This window comes from Ooceraea biroi, chromosome 12 (assembly GCF_003672135.1).
Source record: "Ooceraea biroi isolate clonal line C1 chromosome 12, Obir_v5.4, whole genome shotgun sequence".
In the NCBI taxonomy this organism is placed as follows: Eukaryota; Metazoa; Arthropoda; class Insecta; order Hymenoptera; family Formicidae; genus Ooceraea; species Ooceraea biroi.
The window spans coordinates 10633591-10657471 of record NC_039517.1 but is presented as its reverse complement, the minus strand read 5'-3'; the positions used below and the strand labels follow the sequence as shown (position 1 = coordinate 10657471).

At 43.0% G+C, this 23881-nt stretch overlaps 1 protein-coding gene and 1 long non-coding RNA gene across 2 annotated transcripts; one reads left to right on the top strand and one right to left on the bottom strand.

The window, feature by feature from the left end:
- Positions 1 to 1324: 1324 nt before the first annotated feature.
- On the bottom strand, positions 1325 to 23464 carry LOC105280680 (probable phospholipid-transporting ATPase VD). Its single transcript, XM_011341389.3, has 18 exons — positions 22980 to 23464; positions 17079 to 17723; positions 16730 to 16909; positions 16382 to 16642; positions 7762 to 8037; positions 7315 to 7483; positions 6860 to 7213; positions 6293 to 6588; positions 5918 to 6079; positions 5559 to 5832; positions 5037 to 5469; positions 4297 to 4661; positions 3936 to 4223; positions 3502 to 3753; positions 3330 to 3434; positions 3054 to 3241; positions 2720 to 2890; positions 1325 to 2641 (listed from the first exon to the last, which is right to left on the bottom strand). The coding sequence occupies exons 2-18, from the start codon at positions 17711 to 17713 to the stop codon at positions 2590 to 2592; spliced, it is 4461 nt and encodes a 1486-aa protein (XP_011339691.1). The 5' UTR covers positions 17714 to 17723; positions 22980 to 23464; the 3' UTR covers positions 1325 to 2589.
- LOC109611051 lies at positions 9281 to 12707 on the top strand. Its single transcript, XR_002193365.2, has 2 exons — positions 9281 to 11419; positions 11662 to 12707. It is a non-coding gene; the product is annotated as an uncharacterized LOC109611051 (long non-coding RNA).
- Positions 23465 to 23881: the final 417 nt, after the last annotated feature.

The following is a 23881-nucleotide window of genomic DNA, read 5'->3' as shown; positions in this document are numbered from 1 at the left end:
TGCTGCTATGTAATATGCAAAAGTAGTATGCAACACCAATCTAGCAACATGTACAGTTCAAAAGCAAATCTAATACAATTATTGATTGCACGTCAAAGATAAGCGTATGAAATACGCAACAGAAATAGTGCAACGATCTAATATTTAAATTTCAAATAAATTCTCGCTTTTTTACGTTTTTCAAGAGATGGCGTCGAAGTTTATAAAACGTTATATGTCACAATTTAACGATAAACATTAAAAACAATAGTGAACGCGATGAGCAATGAAAAATTATATATAGGGTGTCCCAGACCTGCCGTACCACCGGTTAATGGTAGATTCCTGAGGTGATTCTGTGATGCTTTTCGTATTCAACGAATTATTTTGAACTTGGGAAAGTTTTTTCGCGCGCGACGTATTCACCTAATTTGGTGCCGTCGGTTACTTACCACTTGTTTCAATTGATGCATTACTTTCGAGATATGGCTGAGATACGAAAAAGCTTTTTTCGCAAAGGAATGTGAAATTTGCCCGAGTAATGGCAAAACAATCATAAAATATTAGGGTAGATACTTTGGTGACTGAATTATATTGCATATATTATGTACCTAAAGCGAAAATGTGCAAAAAACTGACTAAAACTTTTCTTAATACGTTGCAGGCGCTACGCGCTTGAATCTGTTCGCAACGCACGTTGTTCTCCTCACGGATGCAGCACAGCTGCGTTTATACCGCTACCCGTTATCATGCACGAACCATCTCCGCGAATCTGCTGAGAATATTACTCGATATCGAGTAATAATAGCTCCGTGATTGTTTAACATTGAATTTTTTGAATAAGCGTTTTATCTTTATTTGTTATCTTGAAAGTTTGCCCTACTAGACTTTTATATCTAGTTACGTATAGTTATTGTATCTCTGATTTTTATTTTTGCTTGACGTAGTAATAAAAAATATTTCTATATATAAAAGCGATAAAATCTAAGAAAACATCAAGTTTTATTGATAAGTTATACAGTTATGCAATGCGTTATTAGTTGTTATGAAAATATTGAGTCAGTCGAAAAGTTCGGTTCGATTTTTGCGTCAAATTTTACTTTATTGCATTCAGTTCAGAGATAAATTATTCATTGACCAAGTAATCACCATCGTCGTCTGTAATATAAACATTGTCAACATTATATCGTTGCTTGTTTATTACATGTAAATTGACTTACAAAATTGAAAATCAAAGTGAACTCTTCGACTAATCCGATAATATTTACGGATCGGATTTTCGTACAGGGACAGTACGAGGAGGTAATTGGATGAGAAAATTGGATGAACAGTAATGAGAGACAGCAGACAGTTGATTCGGTTTTTAATACCGGAACACTTTCTTTACAACGGTAAACGCACACAACGATATAATTCAATCATTATCAAAATACTATCTGATAGCACGTGCAACGTGCTATCAATATAACATTCAATATGCATTATCGAAATTAAAAGCTCTAAATCGATATCTGGTAGTACTCTCTCTCTCTCTTTCTGATAATTCACTCGTGATAGTAACGGAATAATAGATGTAACGTCGTTATATTTATAATTTGTTATAAGGCGTCCCGTCTCGGTTACCGATCGACAGGAAATAGGAGAACTCGACGCAATTACCGAGGTTTGCCGTCTCTGCTATTCATCTCACGTGAGTGACGTAATGCCCAACAATAACTTAGCTAAAAACCCACCTAGAAAATAAATTTGTAACAAAATCTATCGCCGCGCGGAACAGCTTCTCTATGTACACGTGTAGGTACTTTGTAACTCTCTTTGTACATTTACGTGTCGATAGCATATTAAATGCCCAAACTCTTGGTACTTACGTTCGTCCCTTCGTTATTGGTCTTACGTGCGATCTGCTCGAAGGTACGTAAACTTCTAGGTTGACAAACGTATAGGAAAGAGAGAAAGAGAGAGAGGGGAAAAAGGAAAAATACTCCAAGTAGCGAAGCGTGGACTTTTTCACTCGAATCCGGCCTGCCCGATTCAATTACATTGCACGCAGTCTTGGTCCCTAGGAGTCACAGCCATTAAATGCAACGAACGATCTGAGATTTAAGGCCACACGATTGTTTAAAATCAGCCGCAGAATGGCAATGAGGAGTTAGCGTTATCGCGGAGTCGATAACGAAGTAGACGCACTTGGCGCGCTGCTCTCACGTTATGACGTCGCGACGCTTCTTAATAACTTATACCGCACGATTCGACAGTGGCGAGCACGAGGACAAATTTCCGTGCTTGGCTTGCACCAATCGTGGTTAACTAGTTCTCCTTTCGTATCTACATAACTACAACTACTACGATTTATGGGCGGGTGGGAACAGGAAATCGCGTCGAGCGTTGACGGTTAATCCATACTGTCCATACGAACGTGATCCTGAGAGGTCAGACGAGCTCTCCTCGCATCGACGAGGAAACACGCTCTTCTCGGTTCTCGGAGAGGGTCGCGATAGTACGAAGTCGCTTTCTTCTTTTCTTCTCTTTGATTTGGTCGTTTTCGGCCAATTAGGATAGTACTCCGAATCGATGAATAAATACGCTTTATCTTAATCCGATTGTGCCTGGTCACGCGACAATAGTCGTGAGAGCGTTGCTTTTGCCTGCATAACTGCCGGGTCTGCAATGAATGATTAATGACACATTATGCTCTGGCAAGATTGTAATTGGATAGAGATGGGTGTAACTGACAATATACCTAATAGTAGCGTGTTGCGAGGAACGCGACCATCCAGCGATAAGGTTGACTTCGCCTCTCTGGCTGTTGATACGTTGTCGACGAACGTTGTCGTTCTTCCTGGCGATCTGCCGCGAGATGATCTGCATGGTGTCTGGCGCGACGGTGGACTGTATGGCCCTGTACACTAATCTGTGATGACAAAGAAGAGAGAGAGATGTGTAAATTGAATTTAAAGAAATGAAATAAAGTTCAAAACTTACAACGAACGTTCGACAGTTTCATTTTGGAAGATTCGAATTAATTGTTCGCATGATTATTGCAATCCCGATAAATACATATGGTGATGACGTACCTAGGCATTAAGGCAAGAACAGACGTGAGTAATACTGTGAGCCAGTACGTGAGATGCGTAACCGCCACCTCCATTATCCAAAAGGATCCGGGCAAACCCATGCAATTGACACAAACGGCGTTATAAAATAGGCAAAACCCAAAGAATATTCCCAAGGAACCCCCAATGGCACCAATATGAATAATAGTCTGAAATATGAATAATATCATTACGCGACACAACGTCAGAAGACGTACTTTCATTTCGAGAAAAGCTATTCGTTTCTTCTTGCTTTACCCAAGATCTGGTCTCTATGGCAGCATGAAGCAGCATGACGAAGATGCACGCCGTCATGATAGTCGTTCCAAACTCCCATATGTCGATGGTTGAATCATGATAGACCTGAAGGATAAAGAATGATAAAGAGTAATTTTACTTGTCGCAACGATCATTCCGATATGGCACTGACCTCTTTGGTAATGAAGAAGATGACGATGCTTTGATAAAGAGCGTCAGCAATCGTCAACCAAAAGGAATGCGACTGATAAACCAGTCCCAGGCGTCCCCTTCTGTACAATTCCGGCGCAGAGAGCAGCACGCGAGGCTTCGCAACTCGATCGTAGATACCCAGAGCGAGGGGCGGCAACGAGGTAAACAGCAAGTTGTACAGCATTAAATATATTTGGTCTATCATCACGGCACCGGAAAAGCCGCAGAACAGCTGCGAGAGAAAAGTAAGCGGCATTGCTGACACTTCCATTCGAAACATCCGTGAATAATTCTCAGCTTAGCATATTATTTTTTATGGGAGAAACGGTTTCTCTTTTACGTAATTCCGTACATTTATTTCCTTTACTTTTATACTTTTCCATTGATTTCCGTTCTTAACTTCTCGACACTCACCTGAAACCAGAATATGAGGAAGACGAAGGTGGCGTTCTTGTAAAAGAAATACAAGATCATTCTGGCGAGACGGTCGTAACACCAGTGTCCGTGCAAAAGTAGCAGTCGGCTGAGCATGGAAAATCGCGAAATCGCGAAATCCGCCGCCATTACGGCTTGGGTGCCTTCTTGCCCCGAGATACCGACGCCTACGTCGGCGGTCTGGATCATGCTAACGTCGTTCGCACCGTCGCCTATCGCTAACGTTCTCATTCCCAATTGTTTTTTAACGATACGGACTATGTAAGCCTGTAATATATTTCATATTAATGGTTTCGTATGTTTCGATGCGTGAGAAATTCATGAAATGTATGATTCTTGCCTTTTGCAATGGTGTGGCACGACAAGCCAAGACGCTGGAACACATTTGCGTAAGCTCGAGAAACGGACCCGTCAAGCCCGATCGCGAGTCTAAGATCACGGTCAATGTCTTGCCGTCCACGACGAGCGCGCGTTGCCGAGGCCACGGACTGTCGATCCTGTGCGCGTCCCTCTCCGCGGAGTCGACCACGTATGAATACTGCGGACGCGTACCGTTTATACTCTCTTTGCGCGCCGATTCCAGATAGCCGTTTATGAGAGTTTCGGCCACAGATTTCGATCTCGCCTGCAGCTGTAGTAGCTGCATGGCCGGCGAGAAAAGACGCGCCGAGTACGCCACGTTCACCGCGGTCTCCGGCTTGTCCCCTGAAACGAAAAAATTATCTATATATGTACATGACGAGAAACGCGTAATCACTTTGACATTAGCGCGCGCTAATTGCGCTCAACAAACTAGTTTCGAGACATTTATTCGCGATACGTTCGCCCCACGCAACTTTTTTCTCTTCATAGCTTTTATATAACGTAGTTTATGTAATAATTTGTAAGCATAAGGCCAGCCATAAGGGGGAAAGATTCATTTGCGATTCAATGCGGAACGCGAATACCTCGTACATATCGCAGCCATCGCGATGATCGTGATGGCTGCTAAAAATAATACGCGCGTGTAACGCGTCGACGTTAAACCGGTTTGAGCGCAGGCGGTTCGCGTTGTGCACGCACGCGCGGTTTTCCACGAACCTGTCAGAACCCATACAACGATCCCGGCAGCCACCAGGGCAGCCATTGTCTCGGGCACGCCGGCCTGCAACTTGTCCTCAATCCCGGTCGCTCCCAACAGCGTCAAGTGTGACTCCAGTGTCGCGTACGAGTCGCGTATACGACGCTCGCGGTTCTCCGTCGCCAGTTCTGCCTCGTTGTGGCTCTGCCGCCACGTCTCGTACTCCTGCGGCGTCAACGTCCTTCTCGCCATTACCAGGGTGCGTAATCCTTGGCGCGCGTATGATTGCAGATGCTGGCGAATGCTCGTTACCGCGACGGTGTTTTCGTCGCTTGGCGAGAGCGACGGCAGCATCGTCGTGTCCGCACCTTTGCTGTACAACACGATCTCCCCGGTGTGAGGATGCCTGAGCAGCACCGACATACATTTCCTGTTCGAGTCGAACGGCAACACCTGCAAGCGGAACTACATGAGTGAACTGAGTTCCGCCGTTTATCGTTGTCACGCGCGGTCCATCGGTTTATTCCTCGGGGTCCACTTACGTGAAGTATCTCGAACGCGAGCGTCGACTTGTCCGGGAAGGAAACGATCGCGCTGCGCGGCGTGCGCTTTACCAGCTTGACCTCGTAAGCACGCGCCGCGTGTACCAGCGCTAATTCGTCCGGGCTCTCGGCCTCGTAGATCGCCGGTCTCTGCAACAGCTCGTCACCGTTCTTTGCGTCCGGACTACGTCTCTTCTGTCCATCCGGTGACATCTTCCGTCCTAACAATCCGATGCCCAGACTTGGTATCGATGTTACGTTCAGCAACTTTGGCCTGCGAAAATGTTTCTATGTTAATATGTATTTACCTATTACCTTTGTATTTACAAATACCATTTTTCTTCATCATATACACGAACCTGGAAATTTTAAACGGAAACTTGGGCGTATCGTGGAATGTGTTTGGCGTGCCAATTATAGGCGAAACCGGAGATAAAGTGTGGACGGTCCTGTTATTCGGGGACATCGGGACTGGCGGTGAGTTAGCGGTCGGTAACGAGTTTGCGCCAGATTCCATTATTCTATCAAGTATAGTCTGGGTTAATTAAATATTATTCATCAAACGTACGTTATTAATTTTAAAAGCATTTATGGCAACTAGCGCTTATTCGATAGTGCTATATTAATCTTATTTCGCAGGGTATGCAATAGAAAAGATTTTTATTTCTTATTTTTTCATTTTCTTATTTCTATTTATCTATTTTTTTATTTATTTATTATGATCTGGTACTGACCTCGCAGGAACCGTTCCGTTTTTCTGAGGTTCCTCGATGATCCCGCTAGAGTTCATAATATCGTGATGCGGTTGAGAATTTACGACAACCGTGTTACACGTGGCTAAGACAATAAGAAACTCCTGTAAACGATGCCGAAATGTACCTATAAGCAGGTCCTCCTTGAGCCGCGCACACGGAAGTAAGTTCTCGTTGTCGCCCATGTGCGAATAATCCTGGCCGCCTACCGCGCATCTCCTAAACAGCATTTTGTTCTCCGTCAGAGTGCCAGTCTTGTCCGAAAACACATACTGCACCTGTCCAAATCGTAATATTCCATATAATTTAGACATTGCATATTTCGGAAATATGTATTTATAGGACATACCATTCAAGCATTACGTAACTAAATAGTATTAGAAATAAAACAGAAAAAAATATTGTAAAAGCTTTAACAATAACAATAATTATACATTATTGCCGCTTTGTTTGCCAAAAAGAAGAAGAAGAAATTTTGATAACGTCGATCGTTATATAAAGCACTCTCCTACGCGTGCAAATTCATTTAATATAAATTGCGGCACTCACTTGGCCTAGTTCCTCCGTGATATTCAGCGCGCGGCACTCCGCCTTACGGCCAGTTTCCGTGTCGTGGAGAGTCGGATCGTGGCCGATATGGTACACCTGTCCCACCTTGGCCATCTCGATCGTCACGTACAGGCTCAACGGTATCATCACTTGGAATATTATGACGAAGGTGAAAAAGATCAGCATGCTCTCGTAAATTGGCTCGTGCAGCACCGGCAGAAACGGTATCGCCGGCAGACCCATGTACGCGGACAACCAAAGTCGGCAGCCGAACGCACCGATCACGCACAGAACCAACAATATCACTACACACCACTTTACGTCCCTGTTCATGTATTTTTCGAGACGAGAGCGCTGAAACGAAACATCGTCGTGCTTATTGTTGCATGTTATGATTATGAAAAGATCCGAATTAAATCTACGGAAAATTGAATTATTTATACTTGTATGTTTACCTTGTATCGGGGTCCACCGTTGTTCAGCAACGCTTTCGTCTCATGACCGGCGTATATGACTATGCCCTCGACAAAGTCGGTGTTTTTTAGGATGCATTCCCTGAGTAAAAGATTTTCCGTGGACACGGGCACCCTGCCGCCGTCCGGGTGCACTACGGCGCCGTGAAACCTAATGCGTACGCGTCAATGGGAGATTACTCATTAATTCCAGACGTTATCGCGATAATAAACTACGTTGCGATAAGTGCTCAGGCAAATTGCAGAAACGCCAAGAAATGAGAACGTTGCATTAAAATGTAATAATAGATAAAGACACTGAAGACCAAAAGCTTTTCAAAGATCGACAATCGATTTGGAGTTTCTTAGAAATTCGTAAAAATAACGATAAATATTACTATTTCAACATGTTGCACGCGATAAAAGATGCTCAACGTAGAATATTTATACCTATATATTCTAGTACTTGGCTGATCGACCTCGACCACCGATCGGAACTTGGAAGGCTGAAAGGTATCCTGCAAATCGAGGAAACCCCTGACGACCTGACGCTGCTTCAGATTTGACTCGCCGTCGAGGTTGCACGTATCGAGATAAGCTAATCCCTGAGGATCACTGCTTCGCAGAAGCAAGAGATCGGCCGGTACCAGTTCGTTGTTGGAGAGGTGAACCAGGTCACCCACCTTGACATCCTTCCACGCCACCTTCACGTATCTATCGCCCTCGCTACAATGAAATCACGATTTCTAGTCATAAGTTGTTCTATTCAGGACAATAGAAAGGTAATTATATTATATCGTAATCGCGAGAACCATTAAGCGATAATATAATTTATATCTGCGTGATGGAATCATTCCATCTGCGACAGTTCTTGATCAGTTCAATTAACGCCTGCAATTACGCAAGTTTACGGTAGAACTTTGCAATAAAGGTCTGATTGTGTGCCCAGTGAATGCAGGATTGTAGCACTCGTCTAATAGAGCGCGGTCTGTGTCACTTAAGAAATCAAAGTTATATTATATTATATATTATATTAAATTATATATATTGCAAATTGCAACGTTACTCTATACAGCAGGATAATCAAATTATTTTATCATTCTATTATTGAGCTAAATTTAATAAAGTATTAAGTGTATACAAAAGTTCTTTTAGTTCTTTTTTCAACACTCTGGTGTTATTATTAGGTTGTTGTATAATTACTTCCCTATTTCGTGCGCTTATCTTCGACGCAATAAAGTATTATCAGATTTATTTTTGAATTGCGCTACTACGTAGTATGCAAAGGTAGTATGTAACGTAGTTCAAAAACAAATCTAATATAATTACACTGTCCAACATCATTTTTGTAACACAAGTGTGAATAGACATTTCTGATGTATTTTTGCCTGCTAAATACAAATCCGTTATCCAAATTTTGCTATCACGTCACAATTTTGTCCCAAATGTCGTTTATGCCATGCGAAAGTGTCAACTTTTAGCTTTAAAATGCGTGTTGTTTCGTTTCGGTATGATTTTTCGTTCTCGAGATATTTCACAATAGCTCGAGTTCTGAAGATTATACGACTAACTGCACAAAAACAACAGTTGCTTATAGATGCGGAGTAGTGATGCCAGATTAGAAGTCGAGCAACGTCATATTAGATGGAAACATATACGCGCATATTTGCATTTACACACGCGCGCGCGCGCATACACAATTATACACATACGGATATTCTTTTATAATCTTTCTGCCTATTGTATTCTATCCATTTTATATTGCTTTTTGATGTAATATGATTTTATTATATTATCTCCTATTCTAAAAAAGGCGTGTTAACATCGTGAAGTTCTTTTTTATCGAATATTGAGGCCTCTTTTCCGCGACGCTGATTGGTTCTCTCGCTTGGCTCGAACTTCGTGTGACTTGAACTTCGTGTTGCGAATGTCAGAATGTCATAGTGGCTGTCAGTGCGGTTATATTGACAATTTTATTTATTATATTATTTTTTTTAATTTTTTTATATTTTATTTATAGCGCGCGCCTGTGTGCTAGATAAGTATAAAAGCACTTACTTTCCACATAACTCAGCATATAAGAAGGAATGACTCTTCTTTGGGAAAAAGAGCTATTTTCAAATTGCTATATCTCGAAAACAAAAAATCACACCGAAACGAAACAATGTGTATTTTAAAGCTAAAAGTTCACACTTTCACATGGCATAAGCGAAATTTGGAAAAACAATTTGCTGCCTTGGTGCTACTATTATTTATCATGAAAATTGTCGTTTTTAATCTCTTTGATGCCATTTTTCTCAAAATTGTGACGTGATAGCCAAATTTGGACAACGGATTCGTGTTCAGCAGGCAAAAATACATACATCGGAAATGACTATTTACACTCGTGTTACAAAAAAAGGTCACAAATTTTATCGGACAGTTATTTATTATGCGTCGAAGATAAGTGCATGAAATACGACAGAAATAGTGCAACAATCTAATATTTAAATTTCAAATAAATTCTCACGGTTTTTTTACTGTTTTGAAGAGCTGGCATCAAAATATGTAAAACGTCATATATTATGATATTAACGATAACTTTGAAAAACAATAGTGAACGCGATGAGCAATGAAAAATTATATATATGTTTTTCGTATTCAACGAATTATTTTGGACTTGGGAAAGTTTTTCCGCACGCGACGTAAGTATTCACTCAACTTGGCGCTTTCGGATGCCACTTGTTCCAATATCGATGCAGTACTTCGTAACTGGATAGTTTCGAGATGTAACTGAAATGCGAAAAACTTTTTCCGCAAAGGAACTCGAAATTTATCCAATGACAGAAAATCATAAAAAATGAGGACAAATATTTTGATGAATTGTATTGCACCTAAAACGAAAACGTGCAAAAAATGACTAAAACTTTTGCATACACCTAATATCTATTTCCCCCCCGCGCGCGCGCGCAAAATAAGAAATAATGTACAAAGATAAAGTTATACACATATAGAACCACACTTAACGGATTGGCAAAGACTATCGAAGGCAAATCCTTGCGTTGCATAAAAGAATTCGTAAGGCTACCTTACTGTCGTCACCGCAAAGATGAATATCGAGCACGGCTTCGCGTAGCGAGCGATGCAAATATTTGTTAAAAACCAAAACCGAAGTCTGTTTGTTCAGCGAGACTCGGTAATTGGCAATTATCAAATCATCGTATGCATACCGAAAAAGAGGAAGAGGAAACCTCAGACACATAAACAATGGAAATCAAGAGAAGAAGTTATTAACTTTATCTCAATCATTAAGATATTTTATTAGGTGTACAAATTCAATCGGTGTTTGTTTTAAGAAATTGACCTTTATTTATTTTTTTTTCGAGAAGAGATTTATCAGCTGCTCAATAGATGAAGAAACATGTTCGAAATTGATGGCAAATACTTTTAAAGATTGACATGTTTATTATTTTTTTGTAATAAAGACTCAATTTCTTCAAGAAAAGTACCGAATTAATTTGTTCATAATAATTGGCCCCTCACTATCTCTCATCACTATTTGCTCATTTTTATGTTCTTATCTTTTAACCATAATAATTTTAAAATGTCTCGCCGATGGGAGCTCGTACGTCGAGCGACCGAGAATGAAATATTAAACACGAACGCGCGAAATCCAGGGAACGCGCAAGCGCGACGCTGATCCGTCCTGCCGTCTAATGACAATTAAGCCAAGGGCTTAACGCATGGAACGCTGATATACGCGGAACGAAACCAAGCTGCAAGAATGTCATGAAAACGTAATTTCCCATTACTCTCCGCGCCGCGAGCGACACGGAACCGCTCGGAGCGGACAGGCTTAGACGCGGCCTTGCGTAGCTAATTCAAATGTGTGCAGAACATAAATTTGCCTCTCGCGCTTCCGAGCACTTCCCCTTGGTTATGACGACATCGTCGTGGTGGTGGTGGTGGTGGTGGTGGTGGCGGTGGGCGATATTTCTTCAATTGAAAGTACGGCGCTCAGGGTCGCGGCGATCTTGAACGTCACGCCGTCGCGTCCACTCCCGTTTGATCGGAATGAAATTGAGACGATGTCGAGATGATTGCCGCCGAAGAGAAGTAAGATGAGAAGGTGGGTAGGAGGAGGGGGGAAAGGGGCGACCTTCGAACGCGCGGCGCGTTCCGCTCGAAATCGGCTCGAAAGGAGCACGCGGCCTGTCGTTTGACATTTGCACGCGAGAGGCAAATTCGCGAGAGCGAATTGACGGTTTCTTACACTGGTTCACCGGCATGCGATTCGGCAAGGGAAAAGTACCGACTACCGTATGCAAGGTCATACTGGTGACTGATGCGGATTCTCCTTTTCTGTCGCAGATTCCTTCGTCGCCTTGACCTCGGATGAGAGACATCGACGAGACGACGTTCTCGCGCCACTCGCTCGTTTATTTCGCCTTTATAGCGCGCGGCATTGAGGATTGCCGTAAACACGTGCATAATGCATCGCACGTCTCGTGCACGATGGGTTGTCGTTGCGACAATTACACGCGACACACGGCGGTTTCCTCGTCACGGAAACGACGGTCCGACCGCACCAGTGGCATCCGCCGACGAGGGAGCGACGCGGATATTCGGCGCACGCAGCGCGAATACACGAGCTAATTATGCAATTACGGGGCGCGACACGCGCCCGATGCCGTAATACTCGCTGGAGCCACGATATAGGCGAGACAATCAGCTGGGAATTCAATAGCTCCTGGATTACTTATTCCCGGAAACACTACAATGTCGCCGCAAAAACAACCGCTGGACATTACACAATGAAATACGTAATGGTTTTTTATGCGCGATGCTACGCGCGACATTAACCCTCGCAATATTCAATAGATAATAATACTTACAGTTGTTTATTCGCATTATAATACTTGTCAACTTGTTCTTCACTATTTTTTTTATACTTTAGTGTCTGGTCTGTTAGCCAAATACTTATGAAAGTAAAAACTATTTCAAGAAATCATTCATGGGAGAAAAATATTGCGACTACCGAAGGGTTAAACTGTGCTCCACAACATTAAACCTATTATATGATATGTATATTAACTTTACGTCATAAATTTAATAATTTACTGTGATTTTAGTGATTTTTCGACAATTCTTTTAATTTTTCCGGATCGAATCTTTTTTGTTATCTGGCACGACTCGACGCGGCTAGAAAGCGTTGCTTTATAGCAACTGTGCATTCGTTATTGTAGAAAAAGTATTATATATATATATTAGGTATATGCAAAAATGTAGTCTTTTTTCAGCGCTCTGGTATTATTATTTAAATTGCAAATAAATGTAAATCACTTTTTTACATTTTTGACATCAAAATAAAACGTCATATGTCATGATTTAACGATAAATATAAATTCGAAAAATAATAGTGAACGCAATGATGAGCAATGAAAAGTTATACATATATGTTTTTCATATTAACGAACTATTTTGGACTTGGGAAAGTTTTTCCGCACACGGCGTATTCACCCAACTTGGCGCCTTCGAATTGCCACTTGTTCCAATCGATGCAGTACTTTTTAACTGGATAGTACTTTCGAGACGTAACTAAGATGCGAAAAAACTTTTTCCGCAAAAGAACTCGAAATTTACTCGAAGAAACGGCAGAAAATTATTAAAAACGAGGGCAAATATTTGGATTTTGGACTATATGGTGTCACACATATTACGCACTTAAAAAGCGAAAATGTGCAAAAAAATAACTAAACCTTTTGCGTACACCTCTGGAATAACAATATTCGCAATAGAATTGCAAGAGATAACGTTTCAAGGACATCTTAGCGGTAACTCATTATATACACTTATTCTTATCGAAATATTCAAGGAACTTCCGTAACATGTCCATGCCAAAACCGCGGACGCTTCGATTTGATATCTTAACGTTGTCTTGACATTCGTTCAATGCGGCACTTGAATTATTATTATCACAAATCGAAAAACTGAAGAGAGATTTGTTTATTGATCTTGATTAGAGATTATCTGCAGCTGGAAAGAACATTATAAAAAAACGTCCATCCCTTTTATTGCGAGATGAGAGCTTCCCACGGAAGAGACGGCCTTCGCATATAGATTTGTTGGTCAGCCGATATTTCAGGGACTCGCTCACGTTTCGGAGAAGCGATGGCTAAGATATGCATACGTGTATGCACACATACACGTTAGGTTTACACCCTCACGTGACGTAACTGATGATGATGTCATCCGCTTGGCTTAACGGCACTCGGAAAGCTTCCCGCAAGAGGAGGAAGGAGGCTGGATACACGCTTCTTCGCCTCCACTGTGTTTGGATTTATCCCAGATTGCGTCCCGGGCGTCCGTGTGCAAAATCCATCACATTGTAACGTGAGAACGTTACAACCAGACCAAACAGGAACGTTATCGCCGCAATGCGCGACGTTCAAAAGCCACATCCACCTTTTTGCCGAAGCGTTTTCCTCGAGAAAAAAGGCTGCCGAAGTGCGCGAGATTTTGAGTGAATTGTCTTACGGCTTCGCGGCATCGGAAGAGAAGTCTTCAATAGGCGATGATGGTATGCCTAAAGGCCGCCACGATGACGAGACTATCGGCGAAGGTCAATAGCTGCACGTTGTCACGCAATCGGTGTCAAATAGGCGAGGCAAGTGCGATGATTAAGTGGCTCACGCAACGCTTCGACAACATTCGTCCCGATAATCAGAGAAGAAACTGTTTTCTTATCTAAGCTGATTTCCAGAATTAAAACATTGTTTCAGTAAATCGCGCCGAGTTTAATCAATTTTAAATTGTAGAAGGTCAATCTCTTGCACAGCTGTTTTCTCCACCGAGCTACGATAGATGCTAATTAAGCTAAAAGAGACTTGGAAAACTGACTCTCCTTATGATTCGACCGATTGACTCGTCGTTTTACAACGTTTTACAAAGACGTTTCACAACTTCGATTGTATAATATACGATATATACATACCGGGTATGTGTAAATCAAATGTGCCCTTTGTATTAGTAACCAAATTCGACGCCGCTTTGAAGAAATCTTTATTACAAAAAAATAAACAGTCAGTCTTCGAAATATTTGCCATCCTTTTCTAATACTTTTTTCAATTTCTTCAAAAACAATTATCGAATTAATTTGCACATCTAATAGACGCGAATGAGGGCGCATAATTGCGATAAAAAGTGTTGGTGGTAGCTTAAATAAACGGAATCGACAGATTGCAAGGCTCGTGTCGCGAGACGAGATAAAAAGGGGTAATGGTAACAAATGCGAATGTCAGGGTCACTGGCGCACGAGACGGATTACAATCGCCCCGAGAATGAGAGGGCATACGAGAGAAAGAGAGAGAAACAGCGGAATCGCTCGCACCTATTATGCGGACACGTTGCGTTCAGAAAACGATAGAACGAGCGATTAACGAGCGCGGCTCGCTCGCGATTCGAAGAGACGCCGTCGACAGCCGCTAACGTAATTTTACATCGATCGTCCTTTCGACAGAGAACACGCGAGTACATCAAACCAGCGGCGCGACGCGTCGCGGTTTTGCAGCTTGCACATCAAAGATCGCATCCGCGATCGTTGGCTTGTTGACGCAACTTCGATGCGATACAGTGTCTCCTACATTGTCTTGTCGTCTTGTCGACAAGCATACTCTTCGTCGAGCCAATTGAAACGTTGACGTGCCAATTCAATGAACCGCTTTGAAATTTGTATCGCCAGAACGGGGTGCTGTGGAACGAATGACGAACCGACGAAACCATGAGCGTCATATCACGTTCTGATGGAACTTGATAGATCCGTGCGAGCGAGTGATTGGGAATGAATTAAAATTGAAAAGAAAATCGATGCGCGACACACACGGGGGACGCATCAAAGGACAAGGTCGCCCGACAAATTCCTGCCGCGGTGGAGACGGCGTATATCGGAATCGCTGGGTCATCGATCAACTTTGCGATTACGTTGCATTATGAACGAAGCGATCGCGGTTTTCCATTAATAAAACTGCCCACGTTCGCAAAAACGATCGAAGAACTGACTCAGCCGACTGCGGGCTGCATGTAAATGTACTGTAATTTTAGTGAAGATCGCGACGCCCTTTATTCCGACTGGAACGTAATCGAGACGGCACGTAATCCTCATGAGATAGCGGCGAATCACGAAACAAGATGTTTCGGAGTTCGTTCCACCCTCACGCAACTGGTGTATACCATCCCCGCGTTACGCTGCAGTGCCAACCACGTGGCACGTGTACATACGAGGGTTTCGCATCGACGCAAGCGTGCCGGCTGTCGCAACGAAATCTATCTGGTTCGATCGCGTGCGCAACGACTCGTTGCCTCCGCGATGCGATCGTTCGCTGGATATTTCGGTTTACACGAGCGAACACGTGTTAATCCCATCAAGATGCTATATACCAGCGTCGATTTGTATCTCAACTTGATTCTTTGCATCAATAAAAATTGCTGCCGGGTAAAGAAGTAGTGAGGTAGTCGCGTCGGTAGTCCATCGCTCAATATCGCTTAATCGCGCTGATGCGTTGTTAAGCATTAGCGACGTCAATTAGCGAATCGGGATCGGCGCATTACACGACACGGTATACTCTTGCGGAAAAAGGAACGGCGTGACAGGACACTTTCTTTTCCATGTTCGACTGCATGCAGGTAGGCTGGTTCGCTCGCGCTCGCGCATTCATGTACGTGGCCTACATATCTGGAATTGTCGGTCTCATTGAAATCGATCTATCGGATTCCGTTGCCACGCAAGGATTCTAAACCGAAGCGAAGCGACGCCGACGTCTCGCACGCGTGCGCCTTGTTTATGAACAAGGAGGCATAAGCGAGGCCGACATTGTGAAAAATTAAACTCCTTTCCGTCCGAGTCTTCGTATGCGAAGTATGAAAGCATTATATTAGCAAATAGTAATAAAGTAATAATATTAACTCTTTTTATGACAGAGACATGAAACTTGAGTCGTCTCTACAGGTTTTTCCAGGGTGCTCGGGAAGAGGAGTTCCGGCTTACACTCACTAGGCGATCTCTACACTGTGCCACGCTTGTTTTCCGACTCACCTGACATAGACACGGCAGGTGGAATTGTTCACACGCTGGTCACTGGCGAGACGTCGACGATCCTCGAAGAAGTCCTTAAGTGCGGTGACACCGAGAACAAATACCACCGGGATCATGGCGACCTCCTTGCCAAACGCGTTTATCGCCGGCACCCAATTCAACAGTACGATGAAGATGAAGTACAGATTGGCCACGCGATGGAACTGCTCCAGTAGGTTACGAGGTAGGAAGCTCAACGTCGTATACTTGGTTGTGCGTACTCTGCAACAAGAGTGATGGCATCGCGTAACATTGTGTACGGAAGACAATCGATCGCGCGCGAGGTCGACCTTCGCCCGTCGCCCTTACCTGTTGTCCACTCTGTCCCCGTTGGGATGCTGGCTCTTCGGAGTCTTCGGGGAGACCAAATGATTCGGCACTATCGTCCGTAGACGAGGCTCCTCCGGTACCGAACCGAAACAGTGCGCCCACAGTCTCCTCCACCAGGGTGGCGCGACGCTACGTCTTATCGTGTAGATAGACTCCGATCTGCAAACAGGTACGGCGCGATTCGCGCCTTTAATATTCCGTCGCGGCTGCATATGAAGACTCTTGAGATTAAAATTTAAACCACCTTCTTAAACTGCTATTTATAAAACTGCTTTTATTATAAAGCTCATCTTTGTCATCCGAATAACGCAATATTATTAGACCGTACCTGGACGCCTGACGAGAATGGCCGCGAAAGGAAGGCATCCTGCCAGCAGTGGGCGGTCTGCCGTCCTCCCTGTGACCTGGCGGTAAGATAAAATCCGTTCTTGAGCCGACGCGATGGTGTCCCGTTACGGCCGACTGGCCTTGCGTCACGTCCGCCACCTGACCCTGGCTGAAGGCTCTTTGATGGCCCGGCTTCTTCAGCGCGGACGGTCGACCCGCGGCCGTCGCGCTTCCCAACGTCGTCAGCGGGCCCAGAAAGGAGCCGTGTGTCTGCCATCCAGCAGTCGCACAATCCGCCAAAACACCGCCATGACTGGCCGATCTCGCGTGAGTCCTCGGTGACGGTCTCCGTCTGGCCGGTGAAGTGACCTCCTCCACAGCGTCCTCGTCTTCGTCGCCATTGCTGATCTTCGTTGACGCGGTTGTCATCGTCGTCGTGGTGCTGGTCGTCATCGTCGTGTCCGTAACGAACAAACCGCCGTGGGGGAACGGTGGTGGCTGAGGAGTCGTCGACGACGTTAACGATGACGATGACGACGTCGCACAGCTGGGACGGCCCGCACCCGGGAACACGTAGAGGGATCCCCGTCTCCCGATCTCCTCGCTGGCTGCTTCCTGCGCGTCGCCCTCGGACATGCTGGCACATCTGCGAACACGCGGCGAGATTCGGAAAAAGAACTTCGTAGGCGTGTAGTGTGCAGAGTAAACTCCACAGATACGGCAAAGGTTGATTGAGACTCGAGACTCTTAGCGATAACATGTGTTCTGTGAATTTCATTTATACTTCTTTTTACATATGATCATTAATATAAAACTTTAATAACAATTTTAATACTTGTTAATTGAGATATAGAGGTATATTGAATGTTTTAAAAATTAAATTTGAATATTTTGGATTATATTATAGCTCGCCGGCTAGATTATTTACTGATAAACGATAGCGCGTATCTTTTATTATACATCGTTAAATCCCTAGAGTTTCCTTGTACAAAGCATTATCATGATTAGTGATCAACTATGCGGTTTAGTCCGCAATGTGATATTGCGGTGTGCTTTTAACCGCAACCGTGGTTAAAAATATACTTGGACTTTCTGGAATCAGCGAGATAACAGATTTTCAATCCTCTTCGATCGCCCCGGCAAGATAAATGTCTTTGTCCTTATTTCGGCAATACATTGCCGATTCGACTTCTGAACGCAACTGCTCGATTTGAAATTCGTCCGTTTATATTATTCTCTTTGACAGCCGTTTGCTTAAACTTGGCGACCGACGATTCATTTGCGCTTACACGTATCCGGAATAACAACGTAACATGCATCGCCGCACGTGTTCCTTCCAAACAGAAAACGCAAATATAATCACGAACTTAACGTAATCGTGTAGTTTCGCTGAATTAATGCAAAATTCACCGCACGCGAAACCGTTTGCTTCAAGAGATTTTAATTTAAGATTTCTTTTTATACACATACAGGGTGTCCCAGACCTACCGTACCACCGGTTAATGGTAGATTCCTGAGGTGATTCTGAGACGAATGTTCCTCTTGCAAAATGTCGAGGGTGGCGTAGTTCGGCGCTACGAAGGGTTGTAGTTATCCTATCCTTGTGTAGAATTTTCCCGCGTTCAGTGACGGTGGGTCGAAGGGGTCCCGCGCATCGCGGACACTTCAATTTGATCTTAATTTTTCGCGACTGTTCAAATTGAAGTGTGCGCGATGCGCGGGACCCCTTTGATCCACCGTCACTGAACGCGGGAAAATTCTACACAAGGATAGGATAACTACAACCCTTCGTAGTGCCGAAACTACGCCACCCTCGACATTTTGCAAGAGGAACATTCGTCTCAGAATCACCTCAGGAATCTACCATTAACCGGTAGTACGGTAGGTCTGGGACACCCTGTATATATCACCAGATGAAAAGAGAGAATTTTATTATTTTGATATTAAATATTAAGTTTAGTATTTTTTTCTTTAGGTGGTACTAAAACTATTTCTTTATTCGGAGCTCTTCTTACGAGCGCAGGCACTTGCAGCATCGATAGTCCTCTCGTCGAAAATAGACTTGAAAAATTCGCACATACGCACGCACACGGGTGTGCGCGCACACACGCACGTATCACATTGTAATGTCTCGAAATTTATCACTCTGCAGTATTTTCGCATATATCATCAGCTGTCACATGTATCACGTATCACGTGTTCACCAAAACCGTTAATAATTATTTAACCAACTCGATTTTATCGCGCGGACATTACGTGATTCCTTCACGAGCCATTCGTTACATTTTCATGTTTTATCGATTCCCGCCTGATTTATTAGTAATGCGATACGCTGAGACAATATTTGATAATGTCCAGTTAATTAGGAATTACATGCCATCGCTTCGATCTGGCAATGTCAAAAATCAGCGACATTTCTTCTCGATACACTTGATCAATTTTATGAGAATTTAGAAAAACTCGAAACTTTCCGTCTTGTGTTTTCGCTTTACAAGATTACTGGTACAGATAATTCTGCGCTCTTATCGAATGAAAAACCTTGATTGTGCAGTTTCTTGATGTAGCGTAAATGAAAGAAATGTCATACACATTTCCGGCCAATCATACTTTATTTTATCATATCCTGGATAGATAGCTAAAACGTTTACCTTAAGCGAGTACTTTATACAAAATTATGATAGTACAGTATGATTAGAGTGAAAACAGTCATTAACCAAACGATTGCGATATTTGAGAATTTCTACAGAACGTTACTTTTTAAGATACCGCTTCGAAATTAATATAGTACCAACAAATAGTTTGATGGCAGTAGTTTTACGCTCAAAGAGTGACGAAAAAGTTGCAATCATTTCTTTCGAGCTAAAAGTTCTCGTACGTACAATATCAGAAACGACGAAAAGGAAGTTAAGATTAGTCAGAAACACACCCTGCGCAGAAAAATAAGTATTCCGAAACCACTTATCATTCATCTGATACAAGAATGCATCTTTCACTCAAAACGCAATATATAGGTATCCACCGATAACGTTGACAAGCGATCGATATTGCGGCTTCATCCAGAAGAATGGCATTGACTTTTTATTTTCTGATTCCTCACTGACGTTAATGATCTCGGGTAACTCGGACTTTACCATCGAATAATTGCAGCACGGGAGTGGCGTTAGATTAACGTGATTGATGAGTATCTAGATGTGTGGAAATGTACATTAAGTTGGCTTTAATTAACACAGGAACATTGTTTACTTTGTTTCTCGATAGTCACCGATCTTTATCTTGATAAAATCGGAGCTTAAGCGAGCTACTTTCTTCTTCAAAAGAACAATATCATATCATATAAAGATACTGTGTAAGTACAAAATTACCCCTTTTTCGGACAAAGCCTGAAAACGTGCTTTAAAAGAAACTTTTCATTTGTCATTTCGCGTCACAATCGATATCCAATTCTCATTACTTTTATCGTTTCTGTTGAAGGTTTTATTTACCAGAGATAGGGACCATACGGTAATATCGGCCTAATTCGTCTCCGAAGTGGTGATGGTGGGATGGGACGCGTAACGACGGTTTGTTGTCGGTTGTGTCGTGTCGTGTCGTGCGTGCACGCGTTAATGAGGGGTGGCAATGAACGAGATTCCGGTATACGACGATCGATGGGGGAGGAGAGCCTCCTCTCCACACGCGTGAATCGCTATCGGTCAAATGTAAACGAAGCAGGAATCAAGGATGGAAAAAATCGAGCGGCTAAATTGGGTCACCTGTTTACCCGCGCCTGCTTTAACACGCTTATCGCGCCGTTCGCTGTCATTAGGACAATTCGAGCAGCTGCTGAAGAGAATTATGGTATCGCCCCTTCGACCCCCGATTACCGAGGCCCTCTTCAGGCGATGTTCCAGATTGTCCGAGATCAAACTGTCTCAAGCAAGTATCAATCATTCAAATCACGCATTATCATGAATATATCTCTATATGTCGATCACAAGATCCTCCCTCTCCTCTTTTTCAGATATTTAAATCTTTTTGCTTTGTATGAGTCGGTTTCTTTTGGTGCTTTAGAACGCTCTCTAAAGAGATTAATAATGAGCGGAGTTACATTTATTAGGTTTAGAGTTGCAACATATATTCATCCCATTTTTTAATAACGAATACATGTTATATATTATTATTATTATAATAAAAACTAGTTCGTCAAGAAGAAAACTATGGCAAATATTCGGTTGACACACTGAGGGCACTAAGACTAATTATTTAGTTTTTGTGATCTTGTTATTGCGAAATGTGAGATAATAATATGAGATCTGAGTTGTCTTCTCCTAGCTCGTTGACGCAACGGTGACGTTTTGGATTGAAACCGAGGTAAACGCAACGTAACGGAGTCTTCATCTTTTCTTCTCTTTCTTGTGGGAAAGATAATGGAAACCAGATGGAAGCCCTAAAACATCCGTTGTACACAAGAATAGCGTATTTCATACTAAAGCTTCGTGGAACTTTTGAACGAAAGGACAAGCATAATCATCGGAAACTGCTCGATAATTTAAGCAATTTTAATAAAAATTTAAAGATTAAAATTTGTTTTAATAAAAATACCTAAATGGAACTCTAACGATTTGGAAAAAGCGTCAACTGATAGTCGATAAAGTTCGCTGATAAATACGGCTACTCATAATATTGGAATTATTTTATCGCTACATGTTAATTTCCATATGTCCGTGTAACGCTGAAGAGACGAGCTTGATATTTAGTCCCAACTTTCAGGTGGCGTTACAATTTTCTCGGACACTCGCTTCAATCGTTTCACTGATAGCGAGCGGGTCACGATAAGCGCCGTTAACGCGGACGAAGCGAAACGCGCGAGCGAATTATTCGTGAGTAAACTAACAATCTGGAAATCGCTCGAATTCAAGTGGCTCTACAGGATCAATTCAATTTTCGCAAAAGTCACGTACTACAAGTCACTCGCGTAATATTATATTCGGCGAGTCGACGAAATAAATCGACCGAGTGTCTCTTGAGAAATGATAAGTTTGACATTTCGGCCCGAAACGCAAATATCACGAGTTGCGAAGCTGAGCGAACAATCGTGGTATTGTGTGTGTGTGTGTGTATATAATACATTTTTAATAATAATTTAATAAATATATATTTTTTCATTATATGCCGACTTTTCTCCACCGTACTCCGCATTGCGAATTGCATAGGCAAGAATCGTGTTCCAGAATCGCCGAGAGGTATTTTCGGGGCGGATAAACATATCTGGCTTAAAACGTAGGATTTACTCGCGCATGTTCGATCGAGCAAAGTTGCGGGAAAGAATGTCTTCTTCCTAACAGCCGCGAAGCGATTTTACACGGTCGCATTCAGGCGAATTAACCGTTACTTTGCGACGCTGCAAACTACAAGCTTCCTCGTGTCCGTTTCGTCTTTTTAACCGTATTACCTGATTACTATCGATCCGTGCACGACGAATAACTTGTCATTACAGCTAAGTGCAGTCAGATTTGAAAGAACGTTCCTCGGCTCACTCGAAGAAGGATCATCCTCCTTCGTACACACCTGTTCACCTAATTTGAAAATTGTTCGTCACGTTTCCGCCGAATTCATCGCGTAATCCTTTCACTTTTTGCTTTTTACCGCACAGATTACAGATGCGATTACTCGTCGATAAAGAGAATTACTGCATCATGATTCCTTACGAAATTTCGGTCGTCCTTCAACCCTCGCGATCGCTCACAAGTAGGATCGCGGAAAATTGCCGATTTCATCGTGCAGCGACCAACTTTCCCGAGAAGGACGTTCCGCCAAGAGAAGAGGAAATGTTGGCACGCGCTTGCGCTCGTGCGATCGGCGCGTAACGCGGAATAAATCAGCAGGTGGAAAAAAGTCAGAAGAAAAACAGATGGAAACTCACATTTTTCCTGGCTTCCGACGTGGTCCACGTGGCCTCGTTGAAAGCGGATGGCGTCCCCCAAATCGGTCGTTGCTCCCGCGACGATCGCTCACATCTCCCCGCAGCGTCGGGAAATTCGGCGACCCCGTCGAGGAGACCCAAGTTGACGGGGATGAGTCACGTACGTGGACGCCAAGTACCTGGCACAAAAGTTAACCCGACGCGGACTACTACTTCGGGAACCGCGCACGAACACATCAGGTACGCGTTGTCGCGAGAAAAAGAGAGTGGAGAGAGAGCGACACCGTTCTTTTCTCCCGCTTTGTAAAATACGCACGCGATGAGCTCACCTCGACTTTTGCCAGTGCGTTATCGCCAACGATTCACCGCGGCTGATAAGCACGACTGCGCTGCCAGACGTTGCACCGCGAGATACGCTCGACGGCCGAGTACACGACACCCATCACGATCCAACACCGTACTGACACTCGGGCGGCTCGAGCGCAACGCAAGCCGATCAGCGTGTCGAGAATCGCGTAATCTATGGCGGTCGCCTGGCGACTCGCGTCATCCCGCGGTAAGTCAGCGCAAACTGATCAACAGCGGGAAATTTACAATTCAGCAAAATGCAAAATATTACTAGAGGACGTAAAAAGCGAATTCAATATGTTCTATAAATTAGTGAAAATATGTTACAATAACATTGGCGAAATTATAAATATTATAGAACATAACTTTCCTAAATGCTTCTTTTTCTAATTAATTTATTATTCATTAAAGTTATTATTAAAATTATTATTTGCAGATGTATCGTTCTTTCAGTGCATTTGAATTTACAATTGTTATTTAATTCTTAATGAAGATAATTGTAGTTTACAAATTTCCCAACAATGTTCTCCAAACATTTGCCAATAGACGCAACG

Coding starts and splice junctions, on each gene's coding strand:
- LOC105280680 (XM_011341389.3), bottom strand. CDS start 17,713: ATGTCCGAGGGCGACGCGCAGGAAGCAGCCAGCGAGGAGATCGGGAGA. Junction 7,484..7,761: donor CCAAGTACTAGAATATATAG/GTATAAATATTC, acceptor CGTACGCATTAG/GTTTCACGGCGCCGTAGTGC. Junction 3,754..3,935: donor TCCTCATATTCTGGTTTCAG/GTGAGTGTCGAG, acceptor TTTCTCTCGCAG/CTGTTCTGCGGCTTTTCCGG.